This window comes from Oncorhynchus nerka, linkage group LG22 (assembly GCF_034236695.1).
Source record: "Oncorhynchus nerka isolate Pitt River linkage group LG22, Oner_Uvic_2.0, whole genome shotgun sequence".
NCBI lineage: Eukaryota > Metazoa > Chordata > Actinopteri > Salmoniformes > Salmonidae > Oncorhynchus > Oncorhynchus nerka.
In genome coordinates, this window is record NC_088417.1 from 75,643,840 (window position 1) to 75,657,002 (window position 13,163).

The 13,163-nt window shown below is 42.9% G+C and overlaps 1 protein-coding gene across 2 annotated transcripts in view; it reads right to left on the reverse strand.

Moving 5' to 3' along the window:
• Window positions 1-510: 510 nt before the first annotated feature.
• LOC115105745 (ephrin-B1-like) overlaps window positions 511-13,163 on the reverse strand; it is a 66,889-nt gene continuing 54,236 nt past the window's right edge. For both annotated transcript variants that reach the window (XM_029628080.2, XM_029628081.2), the window contains exons 4-5: window positions 9,365-9,496; window positions 511-1,688 (exon numbers count right to left, since the gene is read on the reverse strand). In XM_029628080.2, coding sequence (XP_029483940.1) covers window positions 1,297-1,688; window positions 9,365-9,496 — 524 coding nt within the window. In that variant the 3' untranslated portion in view covers window positions 511-1,296. The remainder of the gene's footprint in view (window positions 1,689-9,364; window positions 9,497-13,163) is intronic.

The following is a 13,163-nucleotide window of genomic DNA, read 5'->3' on the forward strand; positions in this document are numbered from 1 at the left end:
AACCATCCCATCCCTAGCATTCCACTGTCTCTGGGAGCAGAACTATCATTACAAATGTCATACCGTTAGGTGAACGCAAATCATTCCCTCCGAAGTCATCCAATTCTTCTGAGAGCACGGCCTTTAGGTGGGAGCAAAAGGCTCTGCTCCTTTGATAACATCTTAATTGCTTCCACACTTTTTTCTACTCAAACAAATTTGATCTTGTTATTCTTTTTCACAAAGGGGAAAACTCGGAGTGAAAACCCTCGAGGCCGCTCAGACACAGAAGTGACCTGTCATTTTGAAACATAACCTTTTAGTTTTCTTTAAATTTATTTCAGTCATGATGACCTCTCACCACAATTGAGTATGAGCTATTTGTCTTTCATTAATTCACATCCAGGGTGAGACATGTTCATTGCTAGTTTTTTCCCACCACAGTTGCATACCTGACTTTGCCTGTTTGGACACGCTTAAAGAAGTATAACAGGAGACACATACTGAACACAATTATGGGACCTACATATGTAAGTGTTCGTTTCTTTTATAAACAGAAAGTGGAAAACCTCAAAATAGCCATTAATGACACAGATCCTCCTACATGTGACAAAGTATCAGTAAAGGATACATGAAAAATATTAATATTTACCATAATATAGTATGTTTTAACTAGATATTCAGTAGAAATATTAATATTTACCATAATATAGCATGTATTAACTAGATATTCAGTAGAAAAGAAACACAATGTTGAAGGAGCAGACACTGGTGAAAAGGAAGCTACTGTAGGTGACTGATAAAAAACAATAGCGCAGGTAAAACACATTTGTTGTGAAAGGGAAGTGTATTTTGCTGTCATCACACTGTGCCTTTTTCTGTCTCTGAGCAAACAATGGAGGCTTCATTACAGGAATGGAGCCCATGAGTGACAGCCCTATTGCAGGGTCCTTTGTTTGTGTAGTATACCCTGTTTGCAACTCGTCTCCATTGTCAGAGTGAAGGCTTCTCTACGCCATAGGCTTTACCGTCTTACAGTCTTCTCAGACACACAGTATAGCAAAACTTGGGTGAATTAAAATTTCTAGCTTGAAGCAGGAAGAGAAGACGACACAATCTCTCCAAAAACCTGCCTTTGGCCTATCCGGAAACATGTTTCATGTTTCAACTACTGTATCCAGGACAACCTTCTTTCATTTCTGTTCTTGTGTCACTATTTTGAACATCAAAAGTGTCTTTCAACATCAGACGGACAAGGTAGTAAAAGGTAGGCCAGAATTCTCCCCTACAGCAAGCATCCTAGACATAGTCGTTGCCTCAGACCTTGTAGTAGATGTTGGCTGGGCTTTGCGCTGGCATCTCTTGGACTATATAAACCGGATGGCCATATTCCCCGCTCACCTTCTCGTAATGGGGGCAGTAGTTGTTTTCTGTAGTCCGTAGCGGGATGATGATGTCACTGGGTTCGGAGCCGGCGTTCCCAGAGCACTTGGGGCTGGCCAGCGTGCTGAGTGACAGAGCGGTGGTCCGCTGCTGGGTGTGCTTACGGTTCCTCTTCTTCAGCTTGATCAGCAGGACGATGAGGATGATGATGATCAGGAGGAAGATGACGCATCCCGCCCCGATGACTGCAAACAGCGCTGGCTTGGAGGCAAAGAAACCCTCTGCTGAGTCGGACGAGTCTGACTTGTTGTCCTGGTTCATGGTGTCTGTTGATGGAAGAAAAAAGGAATCAGTTAGCAGCAGGGAAAGAACGAGCGGTGGTCTGCTTGGCAGACTGTCAGACAAAGCTGTACTGTTGCTGATCATGATAGAGGTGGAACCCTGCAAGTGTGCAAATGGGTTCTCAAAGAGAAAAAAGGCTTCTTCCATTATTTCTCTGAATTGAGTGAGTAACTAGGGGCTTCCTGACTGTGTGGCCTTTGTGAGCATGTGGGGGTGTCAGTTTTAGACAGATGATAGCTCATTTCTTCTTGGCATGCATCTTGAGAGCGAGGGGAGGATTAAACTGTGTATGTTTAGCCATATGTTATAACTCCACATGAGGGGGTAAAGGAAGAGAAACTGTTTAAATGTATATTACCGGCTTGAGGGAAAAGAAAACACCAGTCTCTCATTAGACACAGAGGATGAGGACTGAGTCCAATTAGAGTGGCATGCCTATTTCCTGTGTGGTCCTGAAGCCTCCCACCCTAACCCTCCCTCCCCTTCTTCACTATTTATACTCCACTGCATCCCAGCTCTGCCTGCCTGGAAGCACAGTTTCCACTGCTGCCTGGGAGCATAGTGTCCACTGCTGCCTGTCTGCCTGGGTGCATAGCTTCCACTGCTGCCTGTCTGCCTGGGAGCATAGCTTCCACTGCTGCCTGTCTGCCTGGGAGCATAGCTTCCACTGCTGCCTGTCTGCCTGGGAGCATAGCTTCCACTGCTGCCTGGCTGCCTGGGAGCATAGCTTCCACTGCTGCCTGCCTGCCTGCCTGCCTGGGAGCACGGCTTTGAGGGCTGCCTGCCTGGGAGCATGGCTTCCACTGCTGCCTGCCCAATGCTGCTGCCGCACTGTCAAAGCGGAGGCTGCTAGCTACAGTGCCTTGCAAAAGTATTCATCCCCCTTGCCGTTTTTCCTATTTTGTTGCATTACAACCTGTAATTTAAATGGATTTTTATTTGGATTTCATCTAATGGACATACACAAAATAGTCCAAATTGGTGAAGTGAAATGAAAAAATATTACTTATTTAAAAAAAATCAAAAAATGAAAAGGTGGTGAGTGCATATGTATTCACTCCCTTTGATATGAGGCCCCTAAATAATATCTGGTGCAACCAATTACCTTCAGAAGTCACATAATTAGTTAAATAAATTCCACCTGTGTGCAATCTAAGTGTCACATGATCTCAGTATATATACAAACCTGTTCCGAAAGGCCCCAGAGTCTGCAACACCACTAGGCAAGGGGCACCCCCAAGCAAGCGGACCCATGAAGACCAAGGAGCTCTCCAAACAGGTCAGGGACAAAGTTGTGGGGAAGTACAGATCAGGGTTAGGTTATAAAAAAATATCTGAAGCTTTGAACATCCCACGGAGCACCATTAAATCCATCATTAAAAATTGGAAGGAGTATGGAACCACAACAAACCTGCCAAGAGAGGGTTGCCCACCAAAACTCACAGACCAGGCAAGGGGGGCATTAATCAGAAAGGCAACAAAGAGACCAAAGATAACCCTGAAGGAGCTGCAAAGCTCCACAGCGGAGTTTGGAGTATCTGTCCATAGGACCACTTTAAGCCGTACACTCCACAGAGCTGGGCTTTACAGAAGAGTGACCAGAAAAAAGCCATTGCTTAAAGAAACAAATAATCAAACACATTTGGTGTTCGCCAAAAGGCATGTGGGAGACTCCACAAACATATGGAAGAAGGTACTCTGGTCAGACAAAAATGTTGCTTTTTGGCCATCAAGGAAAACGCTATGTCTGGCGCAAACCCAACACCTCTCATCACCCCGAGAACACCATCCCCACAATTAAGCATGGTGGTGGCAGCATCATGCTGTGGGGATGTTTTTTTTATCGGCAGGGACTGGGAAACTGGTCAGAAATGAAGGAACGATGGATGGTGCTAAATGCAGGTAAATTCTTGAGGGAAACCTGTTTCAGTCTTCCAGAGATTTGCTGGAGGTTCACCTTCCAGCAGGACAATGACCCTAAGCATACTGATAAAGCAACACTTGAGTGGTTTAAGGGGAAACATTTAAATGTCTTGGAATGGCCTAGTCAAAGCCCAGACCCCAATCCAATTGAGAATCTGTGGTATGACTTAAAGATTGCTGTACACCAGAGGAACCCATCCAACTTGAAGGAGCTGGAGCAGTTTTGCCTTGAAGAATGGGCAAAAATCCCAGTGGCTAGATTTGCCAAGCTTATAGAGGCATACCCCAAGAGACTTGCAGCTGTAATTGCTGCAAAAGGTGGCTCTACAAAGTTCAGATTTTTTGTTTTATTTCTTGTTTGTTTCTTTGCATCTTCAAAGTGGTAGGCATGTTGTGTAAATCGAATGATACAACCCCCCCCCAAGAAATCAATTTTAATTACAGGTTGCAAGGCAACAAAATAGGAAAAATGCCAAGGGGGTGAATACTTCCGTAAGCCACTGTATGTTTACACTGGGGATGGAGGGATGGATTCCACAGTGAACCAAATCTCAGCTCTTATTATTTGTTCATTTATTTGGCAGGGTAAGATGACCTTGATGAAAGCGGAAGGAAATCCCATTTCAAAGTTGGCAGATTGAAAACAACAGACTATTGATCGTACATGAGACCATAGAGCCCAATGTGTGTGTTGAAGGCAATGGAAGTCTGTCGGTCCCCACTGCTTTTATTTTCCTGCTTGTCAAAAATATGTTGAGTGAACAAAAGACTAGTTTGTTCTCACTCACATTAATGAAGACCACCTGCCAGTTAATAAGAGGACGTTATCGTGACACGGAACATTGGCTTTCCTCAAGATCGTCTGAATGATTATGAAACACTAGAATTATTAAAATTACTTCTGGGTGAACAAATTTTCACATTTGCACCTAACTGTAGGCCCATGCCAACACTTCAGAATGTTCTGAATAATTTATAGAAATCTATTCTGGCTATCTCTCTACCCAGTTTAATTTAGATGTTGAGCATGAATGACTGTACAGAACGTGTTATTTATCATGTGTTTTCCTCACATTCTACGGAGACCGCTTCTGCCTCCAAAGAACTTAATAGCTCAGGAAAAATGTGCATACAAATTAAAGAGGTTTAACCTCTTTGTATTACAGAGAAAACAACATTTTACATTTAAATCGATTGAATGATTGGCAGAGGGGAAGCAGTTTCCACTGTTAAAAGCATTTTTCTGAATGCTTAGTCCCCTCTTGTACTCCCTGTTCACCCACAACTGTGTGGCCGCACACGACTCCAACACCGTCCATAAGTTTGCTGATGACCAGATGGTGGCAGGGTCTACAGTCAATCACGGATTACAAAAAGAAAACCAGCCCCGTCACAGACCAGGATGTCTTGCTCCCAGGCAGACTAAATAACTTTTTTGCCCGCTTTGAAGACAATACAGTGCCACTGACACGGCCTGCTACCAAAACATGCGGACTCTCCTTCACTGCAGCCGACATGAGTAAAACATTTAAACGTGTTAATCCTCGCAAGGCTGCAGGCCCAGACGGCATCCACAGCCGCACCCTCAGAGCATGCGCAGACCAGCTGGCTGGTGTGTTTACGGACATATTCAATCAATCCTTATCCCAGTCTGCTGTTCCCACATGCTTCAAGAGGGCCACCATTGTTCCTGTTCCCAAGAAAGCTAAGGTAACTGAGCTAAACGACTACCGCCCCGTAGCACTCACTTCCGTCATCATGAAGTGCTTTGAGAGACTAGTCAAGGACCATATCACCTCCACCCTACCTAACACCCTAGACCCACTCCAATTTGCTTACCGCCCAAATAGGTCCACAGACGATGCAATCACAACTACACTGCACACTGCCCTAATCCATCTGGACAAGAGGAATACCTATGTGAGAATGCTGTTCATCGACTACAGCTCAGCATTTAACACCATAGTACCCTCCAAACTCGTCATCAAGCTCGAGACCCTGGGTCTCGACCCCGCCCTGTGCAACTGGGTACTGGACTTCCTGACAGGCCGCCCCCAGGTGGTGAGGGTAGGTAACAACATCTCCACCCCGCTGATCCTCAACACTGGGGCCCCACAAGGGTGCGTTCTGAGCCCTCTCCTGTACTCCCTGTTCACCCATGACTGCGTGGCCACGCACGCCTCCAACTCAATCATCAAGTTTGTGGACGACACTACAGTGGTAGGCTTGATTACCAACAACGACGAGACGGCCTACAGGGAGCAGATGAGGGCCCTCGGAGTGTGGTGTCAGGAAAATAACCTCACACTCAACGTCAACAAAACTAAGGAGATGATTGTGGACTTCAGGAAACAGCAGAGGGAGCACCCCCATATCCACATCGATGGGACAGTAGTGGAGAGGGTAGTATGTGAAGAAGGCGCAGCAGCGCCTCTTCAACCTCAGGAGGCTGAAGAAATTTGGCTTGTCACCAAAAACACTCAAAAACTTCTACAGATGCACAATCGAGAGCATCCTGCCGGGCTGTATCACCGCCTGGTATGGCAACTGCTCCGCCCACAACCGTAAGGCTCTCCAGAGGGTAGTGAGGTCTGCACAACGCATCACCGGGGGCAAACTACCTGCCCTCCAGGACACCTACACCACCCGATGTCACAGGAAGGCCATAAAGATCATCAAGGACAACAACCACCTGAGCCACTGCCTGTTCACCCCGCTATCATCCAGAAGGCGAGGTCAGTACAGGTGCATCAAAGCTGGGACCGAGAGACAGCTTCTATCTCAAGGCCATCAGACTGTTAAACAGCCACCACTAACATTGAGTGGCTGCTGCCAACACACTGACTCAACTCCAGCCACTTTAATAATGGGAATTGATGGAAATTGATGTAAAATATATCACTAGCCACTTTAAACAATGCTACTTAATATAATGTTTACATACCCTACATTATTCATCTCATATGCATATACTGTACTCGATACCATCTACTGCATCTTGCCTATGTCGTTCTGTACCATCACTCATTCATATATCTTTATGTACATATTCTTTATCCCTTTACACTTGTGTGTATAAGGTAGTAGTTTTGGAATTGTTAGGTTAGATTACTCGTTGGTTATTACTGCATTGTCGGAACTAGAAGCACAAGCATTTCGCTACACTCGCATTAACATCTGCTAACCATGTGTATGTGACAAATACATTTGATTTGATTTGGTTTGGTAGGCCTGATCACCAACGACGATGAGACAGCATATAGGGAGGAAGTCAGTTACCTGGTAGTGTGGTGCCAGGACAACAACCTCTCCCTCAACGTTATCAGGGCAAAGGAGCTGATCGTGGACTACAGGAAACGGAGATCAGAGCACGCCCCCATTCACATCAACGGGGCTGTAGTGGAGCGGGTTGAGAGCTTCAAGTTCCTCAGTGTCCACATAATTAAGAAATTAACATGGTCCACAATCACCAACACAGTCGTGAAGAAGGCATGACAACGCCTCTAACCCCTCAGGAGGCTGAAAAGATTTGGCATGGGCCCTCAGATCCTCAAAAAGGTGTACAGCTACACCATTGAGAGCATCTTGATTGGCTGCATCACCGCTTGGTATGGCAACTAACTGTTTGGCATCTGACCACGAGGCGCTAAAGAGGGTGGTGCAGACAGCCCAGTACATCACTAGGGCCGAGCTCCCTGCAATCCAGGACCTCTATACCAGGCGGTGTCAGAGGAAGGCCGGAAAATTGTCAAAGACCCCAGCCACCCAAGCCATAGACTGTTCACTCTGCTACAGCACGGCAAGCGGTACCGGAGCGCCAAGTCTGGAACCAAAAGGCTCCTGAACAGCTTCTACCCCCAAGCCATAAGACTGCTGAACATTTAATCAAATGGCCACCGGACTATTACATTGACCCTTTTTTGCACTGAATCTCTTACACTGAATCTATGCACAATCACTTCACTCACACACTCAGACATTATTACACTGACACTCACTACTGACACTCATTATTACAACACACACTACATATGCTCACACCACACACACACACATGCACATTGATGCCACACACACTCACACACACTTTCACATGCTTCACATACACTGCTGCTACTCTGATTATTATCTATCCTGATTGCCTAGTCACTTTTACCCCTACCTACATGTACATATTACCTCAACTACTTCGTACCCCTGCACATTGACTTGGTACAGGTACTCCTTCTATAGAGCCTCATTATTTATTACGTTACTATTTCTTACTTTTTAACTGTGCAATGTTGGGAATGGACTTGTAAGTAAGCATTTCATGGTAAAGTCTACACCTGTTGTATTTGGTGCATGTGACAAATAAAATTGGATTGGATTTACCTATGATATCTGTGCTCCTCTGTCAAAGCAGGGCGATGCTTCAACACAACAAAGGCAAAGCATTGAATATCTCACAGTATCTCTTAACTTTATAGCAAAGGGATAAACCTCCCAAAAGTATCCCTAAATGTTTAAATGATGAAGTATTTGTAAGTTGAAACGTATCATTTTGGTCCTGCTGGCAGCTCTGACAATAAACCCATGCATATTTTGTCTGCTGTCCTGATTGGCTTTGGATCAGTTGTGTGCGTTTGGCCGAGTTCAGCTGTGGAGCTGTGCAGACAGGCATGATAAACCATCGACCTTTATTACATTCCTCTTCACCCGAGGTATGAGAGCTCTCGGGTAAGTCAGACTCAACAGGTTGTTATGGCGGCGCTCTTCTTCCTTCTATGCAGTTAAAGGAATAGGACAGAAACAAAAGTTCAAAGAAACACACATCAAGAAAAATGTCTGCCAAACCTTCACATTGAAAGAAAACCGCACTGTGGGAGACTTGGCAGCTGTCCATGATGTGAGGGAAGGCCACTTTTTCCAGAACATCTGATTTTATTTTGTCCTGCAGCAGAGCCAGAACCCTTGGGCCCAAATGACTTTCTAAACCTATATAAACTTCAGCATTTTCTGCTTCCCCGTAAAAAAATACCATTCTGGTGACTGAAACCCTAGCAAAATAAATACAAATGTATCTATCCAATATGCAGAAATCCTGCTCTTTATCTGCGGCTTGATCTCAGCCTAACAACTAGGATTTACATTTTTCATTGCCACACTTGAGCACCGTGTCTATCCACATTACTACTCAGCATAGTTTAAAAAAAAGTGGTTCAGTGTAACTTTCTCAAACCAAAAGGGAAAAATATAATGTGTGTGTGCGCGTGTGCGCGTGTGTGTGTGTGTCCACAAAAATTGTAAAGGGACAAAATATTTGACCAACTGGGGACATTTTGTTAGTCCCCACAAGGTCAAATGCTATTTCTAGTGGGTTTAGGGTTAAGGTTAGAATTAGTGTTAAGCTAAGAATTAGGGTTAGGTGCTAGGGTTAGGTTAAAGGTTAGGGTTAAGGTTAGGCTTTGGGGTTAGGGAAAATAGGATTTTGAATGGGACTGAATTGGGTTTCCCCACAAGTTTAGTAAAACAATACTGTGTGTGTGTGTGTGCGTGCGTGTGTGGCGGAGCATTGTACAGAGAACAATGGTTTCACAGAGTGGGATACAGTATTGGAAGCAAAACCATGACCATTTGGCATTGAAGGTTACAGTCAAATCTTGAACACTGATAATAAGGACTAGAGCACAAAACCAGGAAACAGGGGTCATACTGTGGCAAATACTCCTTTTCCCACAAGTCTGAGCATCCTCACCTTTGTTGCCCGGCTCCATGGCCCCACCACTGCCCCCCTTCTTATTTGGTTTGGTGGTTGTCTCCTTCACAACGTTTTCCTCTTGGCTGGGCTTCTCTGTTATCACTGGGTCCGGTACAACTGTGTTCGGGTCTGCAATTTGGACGAAGAACGTTAACAAAGTTAGATTCCAATGTGAATATTGTAAATGCTGTTGGTCCTTTTAGTATCATTTTCCAATAAAGATTTGAAATGGGGCGTGGAATGGGAGCCATAGTAATCAGTTCCTTTGACCCCAATTTTATGTCCAAATTAAAGCCAATGAATATAAAGTCTGAGGCATGCATGACAGTGTCTGCTATAACCTGACAAATGAAGCTATAAAATGACATTAGTCGTTTTTTGCGCTAACACTTTACTTGACACATAGCTTCATAACACGTTATGACACGATCATAACCATGTCATAATATGTCATAGCAGCTGACAACCTGTTATAATGTGGTCATAACACTGTCACGACACATATTTAGACCTATTGTGACACACAGTATATTGTGTTATTTTATGGCTGGTTATGACACCTACATAAGAGTGTCAAAACCAAAAGAAACTACCACACAAGGCAAAATATTCCATTACACCATAGCCTACGTGTCAACTGTATATTTATGTTTGTTTTTTTTACCCCAATGCTCTGTTGCTGATGACTGGGATGAATGCAGAAGCAGTTTCAGGAGCAGGACAAGACACCCTCTTTTTGACTGATAACTGATATAAGGGCATCTATGTGATAGGCCTATCTGGCTTATAAGATTATATTGCTCATAATGCTTCTTGAAACTGTCAAAGTGTATTTTCTTAGTCCAAGTAAAGTGACACAGGATGGTCATAATGCTTCTTGAAAGTGTCAAAGTGCATTTTCTTAGTCCAAATAAAGTGACAAAGGATGGTCATAATGATTTATGACAGTGTCATATTTTCTACAAGTTATTTAAAATATGATGGGAAAAAACATGACTGTAAAGAATTCATTACAAACAAAGGATTTTATAAACAAACTTTTGAACAAAAATAAACTTCTTAGCAGGGAAAACAATTATCTGAATAAATAATTTGAATAAATGTAGGTCTCATAACCAGCCATAAAATAATGTAATATACTGTATGTCACCACACGTGTAAATATGGGTCATGACAGTGTTATGACCATATTATGACATGTTATGTCAGCTGTTGTGACATATTATGACATGGTTATGAGTGGTGTCAAGTAAAGTGTTACCCTTTTTGCATTGTTCCCCTGAGTGCCATCAATGTAGAAGCATAAGGGGAGTAGTCTGAATACACTGGCATTAAGGGAGATTTCATCCACGGGAAAATCATTGAAGTGTACATGGGAGGCTGTTGGTAGGAGTTAAAGGAGGACAGGCTCATTGTAATGGCTGGAATGGAATACATGGAACAGGCCCCATTCTTATTTGGGGCGGCAGGGTAGCCTAGTGGTTAGAGCGTTGGACTAGTAACCGAAAGGTTGCAAGTTCAAATCCCCGAGCTGACAAGGTACAAATCTGTCGTTCTGCCCCTGAACAGGCAGTTAACCCACCGTCATTGAAAATAAGAATTTCTTCTTAACTGACTTGCCTGGTAAAATAAAGGTAAAATAAAAAGTCAATACAATAAATAGAACAGAGTTTCTATATGTTTGATACCGTTCCATTTATTCCATTCTAGTCTTTACAATCAGACTTTAAAATGTAATCTGGAAAACTATGTTTTATACTAGATTGATAGTAAATGTACCAATTATATGACAAGGGAACAACAGTCCCAACTTTTTCATTGTCAATAATTCCATTTTGCCCATATTCTTGATGAAGAATGTTAAGCTCTCTGGCTTGAGACCACAAAAATCAACCAAATCTGTGAAATAGCACTGCTAATAACTACCTTGAAAATACTGTGATTGAAAAAAAATAGTTTAGAGGTTAAATTATAAACAAATATAGGTTCATTATCATTTCTACACACTTTCTACCTACCCATTCAAAACCTAATTTGGGTCGATACCCACCAGTTGAGAATCACTGATCGAAATGGCACCCTCAGTTTTCTCAGTTTGATTACAGTTAAAATAACTATTGTGCCAGAAGCATTGGTGGTGTGATGTCTGCTACTGCTGACTGCTGGTTCCTAATGTGCAGCACAACATATGGGTCTGTCAACAACAACTGAAGAATCTCCACCCCCAAAACAATATCACACATCTTAAAATGACCGCCTGTTTAAAACATAAATGTCACATCCATAGCTATAAATATCAAAGTGGTCAATTCAGCAGTTTCAAACATCGACAGGCCTTGCTCTAGCTCATTATACTAACATTGTAAAAGCTTTGGTTAGAGATGAGAGAGGCCATCAAAGCCATCAGCCTCCATTTAAACTAACTAGCATTCGGTGCCACACCATCTAATTTCATGGGTTAATTGACATCTGATAATTACATCAAATTCAATGTTCACACACAAATCAATAAATTAAATCTCAGTGTGCAGTAATACAAGAGTGACTCAGTATGAGGAAGTGCATCAGCTGATTCTGACACAGGCTGTTGTTACATGGAAAAGTCTAAACGGGGTCCTTGGGACATCCCAACTCTGAAGTCATCCCATTGAAGTTGACATTTCAAATGGTTAAGGTAAGGGTTAAAGTTAGGGTTAGGTAAGAGATATGGTTAGGGTTAAGGTTGGGTTTATGGTTTAGGGTAGGGACGTCTCAAGGATTCCGGATAGCACTAACTGTCATTACATATTCATATATTAGTCATAATCTTCTCCAATCATTGACATTTTGGTTAACAAATGCATTTTGTTAGAGACAAAGTTCTCTCCGTGAAAAAGATATGCATACCATTATTTTTTATTTTTACCAAGGGATTAGTACTGTGCTGTATATCATCTTCTAATAATATGTTGTTTTGTTCATTGTTTTGTGTGTTGTTTACAATCATACTTTAGTGACAGTTGTCCTGGATGAGTCAGTGTAATAAAAACAAAGCAGCGATACTATTTCCTCATTACTTCATTGCATGTGATTTGTTGCTCTGTGTCCACATTATTTGTGGCAATAGAGTTTCTATGAGTCACTGGTTGAAAATAAGACCCAATCCTTCAGCAAACACACAGCTGAATGTACTATGACCTAGGGTCGGTAACGTCATTGCTCCAAATCATAAAGAAATAAACCGTTGCATTACAACCGTAACATCCTGCACAAGACAGCAATGTTAATGACATAGCCTATATAATCTTTTGACTGTTTCCTAGCTCCTATCATAGTGGTTACCGTGTATTAAACACAGCTTTACGCAAACAAGTCTTGAGAAAGACAAAAGGAATGTCAAACCAATGATGATAATTATTATCTCAAGTCAGCTATAAAAATAATCCCCAGCCTATGCCTTAACAGCCCATATGTGTAGAATCAGAGTCTTATCGGCGGACCCTCTCTTTGTGGTTTGTTTGTTTTGGACGTGACGGGGACTAGGGCAGGGTTTTAGACCGACCTTGACACTCCTAGCCTGACGCCAGACCCAGATGAGTGGGCCAATATACCCGTGAGGGGTTAAGGAGAGGGAGAGTGCACGTGATGATTGATGGTATCTATATGGGGACCCCCGTTTTTTTCTCGGCTGATAGTGCATGCGGTATATGTCTTTATTCCTTCATCACATTGATTTCTGCTGAAATGGTTTGTGTTGGCCTCGTAACACACTGTCAGTGTGGTAATGTATTGAGACAAATGCGTATACATGTTGCAC